General features: G+C 40.6%; 1 protein-coding gene across 7 annotated transcripts in view; it reads right to left on the minus strand.

The window, feature by feature from the left end:
- Positions 1-5,851: 5,851 nt before the first annotated feature.
- Positions 5,852-16,834, minus strand: part of SEMA6D (semaphorin 6D) — a 52,913-nt gene continuing 41,930 nt past the window's right edge. For 4 of the 7 annotated variants that reach the window (XM_028495694.2, XM_007122328.4, XM_028495690.2 and 1 more), the window contains 12 exons: positions 16,353-16,472; positions 15,579-15,667; positions 14,648-14,865; positions 14,417-14,548; positions 13,949-14,104; positions 13,685-13,858; positions 12,756-12,896; positions 12,583-12,660; positions 12,046-12,107; positions 11,630-11,686; positions 9,970-10,137; positions 5,852-8,242 (listed from right to left, as the gene is read on the minus strand). In XM_028495694.2, coding sequence (XP_028351495.1) covers positions 6,954-8,242; positions 9,970-10,137; positions 11,630-11,686; positions 12,046-12,107; positions 12,583-12,660; positions 12,756-12,896; positions 13,685-13,858; positions 13,949-14,104; positions 14,417-14,548; positions 14,648-14,865; positions 15,579-15,667; positions 16,353-16,472 — 2,684 coding nt within the window. In that variant the 3' untranslated portion in view covers positions 5,852-6,953. The remainder of the gene's footprint in view (positions 8,243-9,969; positions 10,138-11,629; positions 11,687-12,045; positions 12,108-12,582; positions 12,661-12,755; positions 12,897-13,684; positions 13,859-13,948; positions 14,105-14,416; positions 14,549-14,647; positions 14,866-15,578; positions 15,668-16,352; positions 16,473-16,834) is intronic. The other 3 variants (XM_028495692.2, XM_028495693.2, XM_028495695.2) reach the window with 3 other exon arrangements.

Here is a 16,834-nt window from a genome sequence, read left to right on the forward strand (position 1 = left end):
GCTGCATGACTTGCTTATAAATTTTGGAGTTTAATCTTTTGTTGTTTGCTTCATTTGCAACTATTTTCTCCCATTCTGAGGGTTGTCTTTTGGTCTTGTTTATGGTTTCCTTTGCTGTGCAAAAGCTTTTAAGTTTCATTAGGTCCCATTTGTTTATTTTTGTTTTTATTTCCATTTCTCTAGGAGATGGGTCAAAAAGGATCTTGCTGTGATTTATGTCATAGAGTGTTCTGCCTATGTTTTCCTCTAAGAGTTTGATAGTGTCTGGCCTTACATTTAGGTCTTTAACCCATTTTGAGTTTATTTTTGTGTGTGGTGTTAGGGAGTGTTCTAATTTCATACTTTTACATGTAGCTGTCCAGTTTTCCCAGCACCACTTATTGAAGATGCTGTCTTTTCTCCACTGTATATCCTTCCCTCCTTTATCAAAGATAAGGTGACCATATGCAACAGACATTTTCTATGTTCTTATTCCAAGCCTCCTAGGCAGCTCAGATCATCAGAAAACATTTTCCGTTAAGATAAAGTGTGATTCCTATAGGTCTCCCAACCATAGGGAAAAGTGGAAAAATTATAACCATGTTTAACTCCCAATGTACAACCCCAGCTCAACATGAAGAAATTCCAAAATAAGAAATAAAGTGAATTCTCCCCCAAAGACTCTCTGACAGTCCAAGATGTAGATCTGGCAGGATGCCCAGAAACTTAGATGGGTACAATTTGGACACATCAGGTTAGTTTCTTTTAACATCTCTAAATTCATCCTCTCTGGTTGCTTTCAGCCTACAGTATTGTATCAGCTCAATCCAGGGATTTTTTTTTTTTTTTCCAAATAATTGATTTGGCATGTTCATTATGATAGCCAAGCATGTGACTGATTCACTAAATGTTTCATTTTTCACTCGGTATTTGGCACATACCCCTGGATACTGTAATTATTCTACCCTTTTTGTCTCTCCTCATTATACATGAAACGCTGGAGAGAGGCCATCCTTTCTGATTGAACACTGATATTCTCTTTCAGCCCTTTCATGGAGAGTGTTGGTTTGTGCACAGGGCCTGAGTGTGAGAATATGTGAATTAGCCGTCATCTATATTTCCATATCTGTCACAGCCCCACTGATCTCAATTTCTGCACCTGGAAAATGGGAATGACAAATGGTATTCCTTTCCAACAAAAAGCATGTTGAGAATTAACTCATAGAGCTCAAAAGCACCAGGAAAATGTAACAGGAAACCGTTCACCAAAGCCAAGTGCTGACCCTCTCTCAGGTTCCAATGGATGTGCTCATCATTGTTTCTAAACAAGAAAAAAAAAACCCAAAGACCCTCAAACTAGAACTGTGATCGATTGGTTGATCAACTGTGAGCTCAGTGTTTATGAGACACAAGGGTAGATATACAAAATGTCCAAGGCAGGTCTCATCTTTTAATCAGAGTCAAGTGTCCCTTGGAGTTGTTACATTCAGAACAGCAGTCTGACCTCTGACAGTTGTGGCAGCAGCAGTGGTGGCTTTCCAGATCAGTGCTGTCCAATATAGTACTTCAGTGGCATTGGCTACATTCCAACTGCTCAGAAGCCATATATGCTAGTGGCTACCATATTGGACAGCACAGAGTCTCCACCAGCATAGAAACTTCCACTGGACAGGGCTGTCTGACACTGACAAATCTTCCATCTCACAACTTCTCCAACTGGCCCTAAGTCAATCTTTACAGTAGCTTCAGGTGAGTCCATTGCACACAAATGAACAACAGTATGAATTAACAGTGCATATGAAACAAGTGCCATATTTTCATACTTTCCTTTACCCAAACCCAGCACAAGAGGCTAAGATAAGCCAAAGTGTATGCTACAAAGAGATTTATCAACCAATAATCAATACCTAATTCTAAAAAGAATTATATCATGAGACAGGGTATAGAAATAGTCTATTTTCCTTAATTTGTGAGTCCCAGTTGATTCATGGTCTGAATATCCAGGGTCTGACTGCCCTCCCCCAACCTCTCACCCCCTGATTCCTCTGTGAATTAAAGATTGATTTTATTATCCATCCATTTCCTCCTTGTTTATGGTATCACATCTATTTGATAAAGAATGCAACGTTAGCAGAGATTTAAGTGTTTTGCATGCTATATATGCAAAAAGGGTAAACATCAAATATAGACACAAGCTAAATGGCTTAAAATGCATTGTTTTCATGCCTTATTTTATTGCCAATCTCATATATACCTCACATCTAACAGGGAACAGGGCTCACACATCCATAAAAAGCTTACAGACCAAGCTATTCAAAGAGTAATACTTAAGCGTAGCATTCATAAAATAGCTAATGGTGCTATAGAGTTGACAGATACCATAGAAGTGTCAGAGGAATGGATGTTGAACCATCTCCTTTCAAAAATGAGAAAACTGAAATCAAGAGAGGGAACCCTCTTACACCGTTGGTGGGAATGTAAATTGATACAGCCACTGTGGAGAACAGTATGGAGGTTCCTTAAAAAACTAAAAATAAAGCTACCATATGATCCTGCAATCCCACTACTGGGCATATATCTGGAGAAAAACATGCTTCAAAAGGATACATGCACCCCAATGTTCATAACAGCCAAGACATGGAAGCAACCTAAATGTTCATCAACAGAGGAATTAGTAAAGATGTGGTACATATATACAATGGAATATTACTCAGCTGTTAAAAAGAATGAAATAATGCCATTTGTGGCAACATGGATGGACCTAGAGATCATCATACTGAATGAAGTAAGTCAGAAAGAGAAAGAGAAATATCGTATGATATTCTAACAAGAAATGATACAAATGAACTTATTTACAAAACAGAAACAGATTCACAGACTTAGAGAATGAACTTTTGGTTACAGCGGGGAGAGAAGGGTTGGGGGGGAAGGATAGTTAAGGAGTTTGGGATTGACATGTACACATTGCTATATTTTAAATGGATAACCAACAAAGACCTACTATATAGTACAGGGAACTCTGCTCAGTATTATGTAACAACTTAAATGGGACAAGAATTTGAAAAAGAATAGATACATGTATATGTGTAACTGAATCCCTTTGCTGTACATCTGAAACTAATGCAACATTGTTAATCAACTATACTCCAATATGAAATAAAAGTTTAAAAAAAAAAAGAGAGAGAGGTATAGTGCTGCAGTTACTTGATGGGTAGTGGAGTCAGGATTTGAACCCAGCTCCCAGACCTGGACCCAGGGCTATTTTGGACCCCTTGTTCTTTGCCCTCCTCTGACAAGGAGGATGAAGGAGATGAGCTGGGAGGGGAGGAGAAGGGAGAAAGTTGGCTTCTCTCAGATGGCAGAAAGGCGAGTCCTCCTGGTACCTGGCCAGCACCTAGGCCACACAAGGCCCACTACTTTGCATGTGAGACACCCTTTCTTCTTAGCCTGAACCAGCATCTCTTGTGTTGCCATTTCCCAGAGTAACCTAAATGCCAACCAATGGGATCTCTGGAACCAGAGTGAGTACGGGTGATGTGTCTTGGTTAATTCATTTTCTTTACAATGCTTTCCTTATGAAAAGCTCCAAGTTCTCTAACTCCATTTCTCTCAAATGGCATCTAAGCATTTATCTCGAGGATTCGTGGATGTGGTTTTAGGGGTCTGTAAATCCCCTGAAAACGGAAAATGAAATTCAGCAATCAATCCATACCATTCATTAAATTATCAAAGATGTCCATGATTGAAAAAGGCTAAAATTTGCTATAAAGGAAGAAGAGAAAGATGCACTTTTTAGAATAAAATCACTGAACCCAGGAAAACTTGTAAAATGGCCAGAAGGTATAATAAAGAGCAACTTAATAGAAATAGACCATAGACATGAAAGAGAATACAATGCTCAAGAAGCCCAGGGAGAAGCAAGGCTGAAGATACATTTCCCTTAATTGTCTCTTCCTTCATTCATTTGTCTAAACCCAATGACAGCAGCCACTAACTCCTGCCATGCTAAGGAAAGAACTAAGTGGAATCATTACTTTACCTCCCATTTCCATATTTGAGGAATGTTATCTCTTACTACATTCTTATTCAATTGAAACAATGGAATTGAGAAATGCCCTATACCAAATAGCAAGAAATGTTCACAGGAACCTGATTTACCAGCTATAATTTTAGACTAAAATATTAAAAATTTCACACGAGAACACAAATCATGAATTTAAAAAATGCCTGTTGAACTAGCGATACGTGGACAAGGTGAGCCACTGGGATGTTGGCCTGAAGCATTTGACTGTTGCTGTAGTACAGTTCACCTGATTTTCTGAATTATATGTTTTTCAGGGGCTCTGCCCAGCCTTCCAAGATGAGAATGGTGGTGTAACCATGACCTGACGGCAAGTATTCCAGGTAAGAATATTTTGGTATATTTTAAAAGAAGCTCTCAAGGATGTTGATTGACTTAAAAATATTTTAAAAACACGATACCTTCCAGACCTCTTCAACATCAAGAGGCAGGATATAATGACTTGTATATTTTATTTTGACTTTACATGCGGTGTTAAAAACCCAAAGTACATATTATTTACACATCCACAATACAAGTTTACAAGATATCTATACATGTTAAAGTACTCTATAAAACAGTATAGAGCCACTTCACTTTAGGGTTACTTTTTATGCCGTACCATTAAAAAAGATACAATCTGTGTTTACCTTTGCACAAATGGATAAAGCATTTAAAAATTAAATTAACAGGATACAGACTAGATTTTATGTTAGAAATTTCAACATAAATACTGATAGAATTCACATTACAAACTACAAGGCAGCACAATGTTACAAAATGTTATCCGGGTTCACATAGAGTTACTGTTCCACTTTCCACACGCTGGGATTAATATTGGTAAGGTGAATTCAAACAGGTTTGTCAGCGATGGACTGAGTACTGTTTACCGTTGGTTGGTTTAATTTATTATCAATCTGTAATACTTTAGTTTCAAAGCTGAAGTGTTTCAAGAACAGAAGTTTTAGCTTTTGAGCTTCCAGAGACCTCAGGGAATTGCGTTCTTTATTAAACAATATTCTCAAAGGAAAAGAATAACTGCATCCGTATTCTACATTCTGCATAAAAATGCTCTGGTCTTCTGCAACCCATCTCCCCCAAGTAATAGATATCATCACAGGAAAACAGTTGAACTTATTTGTCTGCCTAAGTCAGAAGCTTTCCTCTGCCTTGATACTTTCTAGATGAGGTTCAATAAACTGTGGTGTGCAGCATATTAACCGAAATCGTCATCAGGGTTGCACAGCATCAACTCTAAGTGGCTTCTGCAAAACTACAAATAAATGACCCTGTATGGTTTCCGCAGGTGTCACATTACCCAGGAAACCTCATTTGACTTCACATTATCACCGTTTCATCCTTAAGAAAGTAGGAGTGGAATGTTTATCATGGCAAAGGACGTAATGCAGCTATTTGGATAGATTGTTTTACAATTAACTGTTATAGATTGTTGTTAGGATTTTTTAAAAGTCTTTTCAGGTGCTGGTTGAAAAACATTTACAACTGGCACTCAGTAAATAATGTGCTATACTGAAAACACTTGACATATTTGAGTACTTCTATCATTCTCATGAATAAGGCACAAAATGCACAGATTTAGGTAAACTCACATGTAATATGTACAGTATACTGTCATTACCTGCATGACTTAGGAGAAAATTCTCACATCACACAACATAGACAACATGATTGCATCACTGTTAGGTTTTTCACAGACTGTTTCTGCTAAGCCAATTACAACCCTCTCATATCCCCTTCTTTGTCTTCTGTTTTGTGTGTGTGTGTGTGTGTGTGTGTGTGTGTGTGTGTGTGTTTTTGGTTTTTTTGTTTGTTTTGTCTTGGGGTTAGAGGGAGTTAAAAGAAGAGGAATTTTACTACATGGGAGGAACCAAACACAATCAAAATTAAACCTCGTTAGTGTGTCCAAGGTTAAGTAGAGTGATTCGGGCTTGGATTCACAGTGGACAGGTGAATTTTACTACTGAATACTGGTGGATAAATCAAGGATACCTCTTATCATCTCCATCTCCTTAAGCTGGCAAGACTGTTATAGAAGTTTTAGTGAATAGCAGCACAAAATTACTTAGAACTCTTACATTCTGGCATTGGGTAACACGTAAGTCAAGTTAATCATTTTGACCGTTTTCTTTCTTTCTCAAAGCTGAACCCCATGGACTGCTGTGGGAAGAAGTTATTGTCTCTTGTTCAGTCATGTGCGATGTAAACAACTCCATAGCACTAAAAGATGCAATGGGCACCTAAACAAATCCTAATGGGGACAGAACACACACACACACACACACACACACACGCGCGCACACACACACACACGCACACACATGCACACGCAACACAGTTCCTTGGTGGCATGAAAAAAATGCCACACATAAAAAAATGCTACAGTTTGGGTCAAAGACTGAATTTTTAGCAAATTGTTTGGTAATCTACAACTTCTTTTCTTTGAGACATTACCATTGTTTTTTGACATTTGTGCAAGAGGCAAGGTGAATGCATACATATTAAAATGTTCACATTTAATGGGAAGACCACACAGAATGGCAGTCTAAGTTGAACCCATTTTCAAGTATTTGCTCACAGACAGATTCTTCTGAGCACTGTATCAGCTCTTTATACTGGTTACAGGTAGCCCCTCGGAGCCACATATCTCTTTAGTTTCAAACAAAAGAAATGGAATGACCAGCACTTTCCTTTGTTTTCAGGCAAGTACACAGAAGCCTTGCTGCAGTAGCTACGTATGGCAAGCTCTGATGTTGCCAAAGTTAGGAAGAGTTTCTTTGGCCACTTGTTTCTCTTAAAATACAAGCGAGTCTCTTGTCTTAAGGTACCCTTACAACATCATCCTCTCAACAACATGGACAGGATAAAGCCACATGGGGAAGAGCACACTTGAGGCCTAGTAAGTATATTTGTTCAGTGGTCTGACAGATGTGGTTTGGGGAACAAATGAAGGCTTTGGTGGTACGTCAGGTTTTAAGGACGGTGTCCTCTTTAGTCCCGTCCTGGGAAGGGTGCCATTACTGGTGTAGCTGCTCTGTCTGGAGAGGGAAGGCTGCAGATGAACACTCACCGGTGTTCCCTGAATATAGTCCACCTTTGCCCCTGCGGGGGTCGGCATGTAGCCTCCACGGTTCATACTAGGCTGTCTAGATAACAAAACACCATTTGGTGAACTTAAGTTTTTAGGCATAGCCGATATAGAGTGCCTCTGGGAGGAATTTTTATGATAACCCCTTTGTCTTTCCAGAGAAGTCATTGGGACGCCAGGAGTGGTGGGGACGTCCACTCGCTTGGTTGGGCTATTTCTGGGGAGAGTGGAGGGAGGAGAGTAGAGTGATGCCTCGCGGTTAGGGACCTTGGGCGGGACCTCAGACATAGGTCCCACGGGATCCAGCATTAGGGTCTGGTGGGCCATTTGGATGTCTCCCATGATGGCTTTGGGGTTACTATTTGGGTCATTTAGATGCTTCAGGAGATCGTTGAGGGTATTTCTGGAATCCACAGAACGCCGGTGGTCTCTTTTACTGGATGACTTTGTAAGAGGGTGGTCAATGTTTTGAAGTTTCTTTTCAGCTTTGTGAGCATTGGAGTTTGAGAAAGATGTGTTGTAGTCATGGGTAGCATTAGGAAGGACAATGGCGCTGGGGATATGTCCATGACTTAGTGGGGAATGGGGTGGAGGACTAGAAGGAAAAAACTGGGGGGTTTCTTTCCTTGAAGCCCCATGGTTGTGGGCCTTGTCTGAGTGGCTCTTCATGGCCTGCAGGGTCTTCTGGTGAAGCACAGGTGTAGACTCAGGTGTCGGGAGAGCAGCCAGCTCGGGAGGTTGGCCTCGATGGTCCATGACCATGGATTTCGTATCTCCACTGGGTGGCAGCTCTTTCCGACTGGTCAGCAGGTTACTATACAATTTGGGAGAATCTATATTCTGTTGATATTCCTTGACTGGGCTGTCAAAGAGACCATTCAGCTTGGCAAAACTTCCACTGGAGTCTGTGCACGACTGGGCAGATTCTGCATCTTTATGGATCTTTCTGTTTTTCCGAACAAACATGTCACGATAGCAGTATACTGCCACACCTGCAATGAATGCACCCAAAACAAAAGCTGCAAAGACACAGGTGATGAGGACATTCATGTGGACCATCTGGTTAGACTCTCCAGATTGGACTTCCCATCGTACACCTGCAATAGACACACAGGAAAAGAGTCTGAGTGAGGAGCTTCTTTAAAACAATATTAGCCAGCAAATGGCTCCCATTGAACCAACACTACCTTCACATGGTCCACATGCTTAGCTTGGAGGGTGAGGTGGACTCCAAAATTCCATATTTTTTTCTTTAATCCCAATAGGATCCCCAGAGACATTTATGATCGCTGCAAATACCAGGATAACTCTAATCTTCCACTGATCTGTATTTGTCTTTTCCCCTCCAATCCCTCTTAAATAGTTGTTACATAACATTCAAAAATTTAAGAGTTTCTACCTAAAAATTAGAGCTAGAAAGTATATATTTTCTAAGTGGCCCATTTTGAACTCATAAAATGTTTTTTTCTCATGATTTTCTCTTAATTCATAAATCAGGATTAAAGGGCAGCTACTGGGATTAGGGAAATGTATGAATTGGCATAAATATATATTTTGCTAAAATAATTATGCTAATACAATTATGCTATCTTTTAATTAGAATGAAAGTATATAGTTCGTTCACAAACTAAAAGCATCTGCTTGGTCACTGTTAGCTACAAATATAGCCTTTCATGTTTACTTTGATTTTTTTTTTTTCATTCCATCTTGGAGTGAAGCACTCTTGAATTGCCTGCTATGAAAGAAATCCAGACAGTCTAAGGAAATATACTATTTTAAGTAATATTATCCAATTGTCTTAAGATATTTAAGAAATATTTAAATTAGACTAGAAGAAGAAGAGTGAATTAGTTTATAATTATTGGGATTTTTAATGCAACCACAGACATCTAGACATGTTAGTTTAAGAGGTATCCAAGTCTGTTACATGCTACAAGCACAGCTTTCCCAGAGTAATGTTAAGTCAGAGTGATTTGAAGATTCTGTTGCTCTAGGTTAGTACTAAGGCCTTTGAACATTAGTTGTTTTTAACCAATGCTGAGGGCTATGGAATTCAGTGGCATTGTGAAAGATAAAGAAAGAAATGTAGAGAGAAATGGAATTACTAAAGAAAATAAAAGAGGAAGAATGATTATAAAATTGTTTACAATGAAAACAAATAAAACCAAAATCAACAGATGTAAATCATAAATGACAATGCACTGCTATAAAAACTGATTGGAAACCTGATACCACAGTTTAGTAAGCACTAAAGAATAGATTTTTTTCCCAGAGTGAACTGTCTTAACAAGGTAACTCAGCAGACAGCTCTTTGATAAATGCTTCTATTATGGGCTGAAAATGATAGTTACGGACAAGCACTCTGTTAGGTTTCAGTGCTTGTGGCATTCAAACAACTTCGCGCCTCCCATACTTTTCAGATTGCACTGTATACTGCAGCTAAACAAAAGTCTGGGAAAGGCTCCTCAACAAAACATCCGATATCAGGATATTTGCAATTAATGAGTTTTGTTTTTGGATATCGCTGGGGTGACCCTCGGAATTCTCTGATACCCAGCAGAGTGTAGCTTTTTCAGACAGAAGCCAACACGGATTAGATTGAGTGGCTGTTTTACCAACTCCTTCTTCAACAGCTTTCCACCTCTTTCATCTGCTAAGGAATGCACACTCCATGTAACCACAGAAGACCGGTGTGACTGTGGCCAGTGGCGGCGATGGTAACAACAGAGGCAGCTCCGTCTGGCTTCACCTCCACACGTTCCTCAGAGATATTAGGAATCAGGTTTCCACTCAGTGAGAGATGAGTTCCCTGGTGAGGCCTTACCCTTTGGGATACCTGATAAAGGATCAGTAAAATCAGAAGTGTTTGGGTCATCTTGAACTACAAATTTCCGGGAGCTGGTCAGTTTAGGTCTCCAGGTATCAATCACTTTAGGTGTAATTTCTGGGATACTTGCCATTGTGGTAACAGAAGATGAAGATACCTCCATGTCTGTGGTGGCAAACAGATCTTTATTAACATGGGTAGTGACAGTGGATTGCTTCTAACTGGTCTGTTGTATTTTCAAGTAAAGTTTAAGCAAATTTTATGAGAAAGCCTGTTCTAGGATTTCATAAAAACACATCCAAGGAGATTATACCAAATCCTTTTCTTGCAAGGGAAAAATATAAGCTAAAAATGAAGAATAAAAACATATTAAGCAGATTTCGAACTTGAAGACACTGAAAATACTCCTCTACGAAGCTTCTGAGGTGATTAATGACACTCATGGAAAAGGTACGATGAATTCCCAAAGACTAATTGCTAGTTTCTCATCCTTTTGTGAGACAACATCACTTCTTTTAGTGTATATATTTTTTAAAGCATTTTCATAGATGGTTGGAAACTGTATTGCCTTCACTGGGGAGCCTACAGTGTAACGTCATCAGAAAACACCTGATTAGGTCTGCATAAACACTTGATTTTAGACCTGACAAAGAGGCTGTCCTGCTTTACCACAGACATCTTGTCTATCTGTAGATTACTGACTGCACTGAGGGCTCACCATCCATTGTAAAGCACTGAAGCAGGGATGAACCTTGTCCGTGCCTTCCACAATGCTTGGGGAGTTTCTTCCAAAGAGTTAGCAGCAACTCATGCAAAAGCAATGGCATTTACAAGCTGAATAAGGATGTTCTGATACACAAGATCTTCCATCCTTTTCTCCCCTCCGAGGAATGAAACTGCTGGTAAGTTTTAGAACCAGCAACAGGATCGGGAGTAACTTAACCTCTTAGCGTGTCTATTACTGATTTCTGCCAAGTAGATTTTCCCTCAGAATGTAAGCATATGATCTTAGGTTAAACCCCTGGAGACCCCAATTCAGACTGGTGCAACGGTCACAGATGAAGACTTCAAAATGGATGCAGACAAGAGGGGCACAGGGTGCCCAGTGAACATCTTAATACATCAGAAACCAGCTTCATTCGATGGGAACCTTTTTCACACCACTGAGACCACAACATTCAAAGGTTTCTGGGATTACCACAAACCATTCAGAAAAGATCTCTCAGATTTATAAATACACATTTTGGGGAAATGTGTATTTGTTTACTAGGTCTTAGGAAAGGTGAGGAGAGAAGGGGTAAATAAATAATGAAATTCTGCCATCCATTAAATACAGATGGCCAGAGAGGGAACATTCACAATGCACAGGGTGAGAGAGAAGAAAGCTTGGGTGGACGGGCGTGCAGCTGGAATGCAGCCTATGTTAATCCATTGGATTTTTCTTAAAGGATGTGCCTTGGTCAATGATGGGCTGTTAACATGCTACACAGGGTGAAGTGCTGAATAAGAAAAAGTCTTTCGGACCATCGGGGGTTATGAGTCAAAGCACAAAAATGAAGGGCTGCCAAACTGTGCAAAAGGAGGGGAGAAGGGGCTGAAAATGCTGAACTGAAGGAAAGAAAAGGTTGTTAATTCAAAAAAATGAAAAAAAACTAACCAGATGTTGGACCTCCAAATATTTTGTAATCTGGTGTAGTTGAAGTAGGCAAAATTTCTAAAAGAATTAAAGGAACAAGTAATCAGTAAAAAGTAACCAAAAGAAAGCAAAAATTTACGAATTCCAATTAACTCAAAAAGTCAAAAGAAAGGACTATAAATTGAAAGATTAACCTACTGCTTAGACTACCTTTCTCTAGATTTCCTACAAGATTGTAAACGGTGAAGGAAAAAAAAAAAGTAAGATTCTTCTCTAATGTATCCCCATGACCAAACAGCTCAGCTTTTGTGACGTTTAAGTTAAATGCTAGGTGGCATGTGTCCTGAGTCATTATAATAGGCTGATTGTAAAATAATGTTCACGTGCAAATGTGGTCAAAAAGAAGCACCAGGAGGGAAAGGAAGATTCGGTCTTACCATGGCAGTCCCCCAGATGGGCTGTGTTGCCATATTCCGTGTCCTGTTCAAATCCTCCAGCGCTGTGGTTATGGAAAGCAAAGAAGTCTTCAGTTAACAGCCTTCATAGGAAGACAAGTGACAACCAGAGCAGAACCAAGAACACAGACAGATTAGTAAGAATGAGCAGACAGGAAAAAAAAGGACATTGCAACATAGCTTGCTAAAATGAGTATTTCTATTAAACATTCGGTAACTAGAATGTTTAAGAGAGCAGAAGAGAATTGGTTCTTTCTCTCCATCCATTTCCCGTAGGTATTTCACTGTCTACAATCTCCTTTCCCTCTCACAGCTCCAGATTTTCTTTTTTTCCTTCTCCCATACAAAACAAACAAACAAAAAACAAAAACAGAAAAAAGGAAAGAAAGAAAGAAAAGGAAAGCAAAAAAGAAAGGTAGCATTATTGGAAGTTTTCTAAAATGTCTAGCTTTAGAGTCCCTGGAGAAGATAGAAGCACATCTGGAGAAGATCTCAGCTAATGTGACAAAGTATACTTACAGCATCCCTGGGGTCACTTCACCACAGGCCCCTGGGCTTAACCAGCCACAGTACGGGTCTCGAGATGCAATACAAGACCTGTATAAAACCAAACAGAACGTAACTTGAATTTTCTCATCATCAAAGGTAATGATGCTGTAAGACCCAGGATAAGGAAAGAAACATCAGCCTACTTTTTACATGATCCATAACGCTCACAGCGACTGAGGGGGATGCGGATAACACAGCTAGAGAACGCCACATATAAAGCATGATGATCTTTATCCAACTGGAGTGAGATGACCTTTCTGTCCTCCTCATTCTCAGCATTGCACCTATATTGTGGGAGACATTTTGAAGCTATATGTTTAGTAAGTCAAAAGCTACAGGAACTATACGAGGCAAGTGAGGTTGGGTTTTTGCAATCATTGAGAGCTGGGGAGGCATTAAGGAATACTCTCAGTAGCAAACCAGGCAAGCACGTAGTTTAGGAAGTAATAATTATGTGATTCATCTTCTACTGCTCTGCATGGCTGGTTTAATTTCAGGCTGGACAAAGGGTTTTTTAAAGATTGGCTTCCCGTTCTGATGATCGAAGGGAATTGCATTTGTGAAGAGCATGTTAGACTATAGGGAAGAAAAAGGATAATGTTTTAATGCATTTAAATCTTCCTGTGCTAGATATTTCTGGATCTCTCCTTAGTCTTCTTTGCTCCATTTCTCTCATCTATTTCTTGTTTGTTTTAATGGTCCACATAATTTTTTATATCAGTGGTTAGAAGAATTATGGTGTACTGTGTGTGTGTGTTTGCAATCAACTGTCTGCTCCACGTAGCATCCTGAAATATATCTGCAAGGTAAGAGGGTGGTGGTAAAATATTCTCATTTTCCATAGGTGACAAGCAAGGGCTGAATTATTTTTAAACTCATCACTGTCCACACTCCAAGCCCTAGTGGACTCAGGAAAACAACAAACCCGGGTTTTATTTCAGTGAGGGAAAAAAACAAAACAAAACAAAACACTAATATGCCAAACCACTGCTAATTTAGAGGGCTGAAAGGAAATGACTAGATGAAACACACACTGGAAGTATTAAAAAGTGTTCTCGTAAAATATACCTACTTTGCAAGGTTGTACGCTTCAATCTCTTCCAGTAACACGCTGTCATTCAAAGAGAAAGGACTGGTCTTTGCCAAAACTTTAAGTACCATTCCAGCTTCCGAGCCAACAAAGATGACTGTGTAGTTCTGGTGGGGTCCAGCAGAATGGTCAACGGCAATGGCCGTCAGTCTGTACCTGCCAGAGGAGGGGAGCCAGGTCAGGGGGCGGGCAACAGGAAGGGAAGCTATTGGATGGGAGAGGGCCCGTGTTTCTGCACAGTCTTACCTGATCCGAGTCTTTGTGAACCAGGGCTCGTCGGCAATGGGTGGGACGGCAGAGTCCATCAGGGGGTGGGATTTAATGAACGACAGGGTTTCATCGGGGAAATCGATGGAGGTTTTATAAGCTTCGGCAAGCCCATGCTTTGCACAACAGCCAGGCCTGAAAGGAAAATAGTGTGTTTTGTCCCCCCTCACAATTTGTATCTAGGGATTAAGTGTCCATTCTGTAAGAAGAGGTCAAGAGAGAAAGGAGAGTGAGCCAAACCAGAGGAGAGATGCTATTTCCCTGAACTCTGCGGGCTCTCCATATTCAGGCTCTCAGAGTCATATTCACTGACTTTCTGTCTGTAGTGCTGCACAGGGACCCTTCCTGGAGTGGGAGGTTGGCCCAGCTGCTCTCTGAGGATGGATGCTTCCCGTGACCAGAGAGTTTTGTCAAAGACAAAAATCCTCTCCGTTTTTTTTTTCTTACCTTGGCTTTGGTACTTTGTCTTCAGGGACTGCTGTCCAAACAGAATCTGGAGTTTTCTGTTCTTTAAACCGTCCTCTGAATACTTTTTCAATGTCATCCATGCTAAATGCACAGACTGCAGAACCAGGAATACTGAAAAAAGAGGAACAGTATCAGGAGACAATGGGCCTGTTTTCGGTTCCCACAAGCGAGATAGGAAGGCCTTTTGAAGTGCCAGGGATCTGTTCTCACCTGTTGAGCTGTGTGGTAAACACCCCCACCACAGTGGGGATGCCATTGATTTGTATTATGTCTGTGACAGACTGCAGAACATCAAAGTAGAAAAATGAATCTCCGGGGACAGAACAGTTAAGCCGAGCCTTCAGAAATGAAGTCCAGTGTTTCTCCAGGACCCGCTGGGAGCCACCCATGTCGTTTTTACATATGCGGGCCACACGGGAATATACAGCCTGCCCATGGGACAAAAGCAAAGCAACGGGGTTATGAGCATGGAGGAAGAACAGGAACAAAAAGCTGCCAGATAAGGGAGGGATGAAACATGCTAAAGATACATGTGGTTCAGAAGACCCCGGCAGCCTTCTCTCTAGGGATCTGTATAGTAAGAATGTAAACTAGATTTATCTGTGAGAAAAAAGGGCCATTTTCCTGCTCTGCCAAACAAGCTCCATAAGAAGTGAGCTATCGAACGGTCTGGCTGAATGGAAACCATTCCCGTACTTTGTCCCCCACTTAGCTTCTCATATTGTTAACAAAATGCACCATCCTTAAACCTGGCATAGAAGGGGCCGCAATATTTTAGAATCACATGGGCTCGTACTGAAGTATTCAACATTGAACAGGGGCCCTTACTTTCCATCCTGCCTTTTGACGCTGAGAAAGAATAGCTATCAATAGATTTCTAAAGAGTTAAAGAAGCATCCATAGCTCAAGGGAGCCTGCAGAACATTCTCTGGAGTAACAGAAAAAAAAATGAAATCTCAAGGCCCAAGGCTGCTGTTCCCGCTCTGGCCATTGTGCAGGTATTTCACAGCAATTATTCTCAGGATAAGCAACTCACCTCTCTGCACTTGCCCCTAAATGCTCTGAGTGCTGGAAAATATGCAAAGACTTTACCAAAGTGGGCTCAATTCCATGCAGTATGAGTGCACAATCATATACTTGCCTTGCCTAAATTATTATGTTCTACAGCAATTTCTCGAAAGAAGAAATAGACATAGTTTCCATATTCTATGGCATGAAGAAAGTGTGGCTCTGAAAGAGAAGTTGAAAACAAACTGGTTCCTAAAGGATAATTCAATTAGTATCATCAGACCCTGACTGCCAGGCATGACTGACAGATGTCACATTGCTACATTCAAGCCAAGGAGAACTCTGATATGCCAGCGAATCTGTGGAGTCCCATTATGGGTGTGTTGAAGCTTCAGGGACCCCAGAGTCTTTAATGTTAGCTAATGGACTAGAAAAAGCCTACAGGGAAATGAACTACAACAAAGGTCTTTGTTTCAACAGATTTATTCATTAACCTGTAGTTAACTAGGGAAGGAAACTTCTTACGTTGAAAATAAAAAATCTTGATTTCTAGACTCCAAAGATCAAAATAACTCTGCAGATACGAACGATTCCCAGGGTTAACTTTCCAGGGTAGGTAGATGGAAGTGGGCAAGGATTATTACATGCATTTAGAGTTAGGCAAATGGCACACAGAATTTAGATCTTTTTTTTGAGGTCACCTAGGATAAAAATCTACTTTCCCGACATGGCTACTGGTCTCCTCATCCCCCATTAATGCTCCGGTTCACAACCAAGGCAGCTTGTACCTGGCTCTAAATAAACAATATAAAGTCATGCACTGAATTTCCTGATGCCCAGGTCTCCTGTTCCCACTCGGCCATGTTACTTCCCTTGGTGATCTCACAAAGCTGTTCTTCAAAGATACCTTTGATCCACTTGGAATCATATTTTATAGTACGAAGGGCAGATCCATCGCCCATGCTTCGATAAATAACAGCATCACTGGCCAAGAAGTCAGCCACTGTGGCAGAATACAGCTTCCCATCTGAAACCAAAGTTATAATTTAGATAAAATAGCCATAATTATCCTAAGTGTATTATCTTATATAGTGTATTATATCCTTTGGAGTGATTTCACCTACATTATTGCTACATATACAAATGAATCTAAACCCGATGCTCATAATCAACCTGTGACAGGTTGACCCATGGTATTATCTAAGTTTACAGATGAGGGATCGAAGCATCAAAAAGTTAAGCTGGGGCTTCCCTGGTGGCATAGTGGTTGAGAGTCCGCCTGCCGATGCAGGGGACGCGGGTTCGTGCCCCGGTCCGGGAAGATCCCACATGCCGCGGAGCGGCTGGGCCTGTGAGCCATGGCCGCTGAGCCTGTGCGTCCGGAGCCTG

Source organism: Physeter macrocephalus, chromosome 11, assembly GCF_002837175.3.
Source record: "Physeter macrocephalus isolate SW-GA chromosome 11, ASM283717v5, whole genome shotgun sequence".
Classification (NCBI taxonomy): Eukaryota; Metazoa; Chordata; class Mammalia; order Artiodactyla; family Physeteridae; genus Physeter; species Physeter macrocephalus.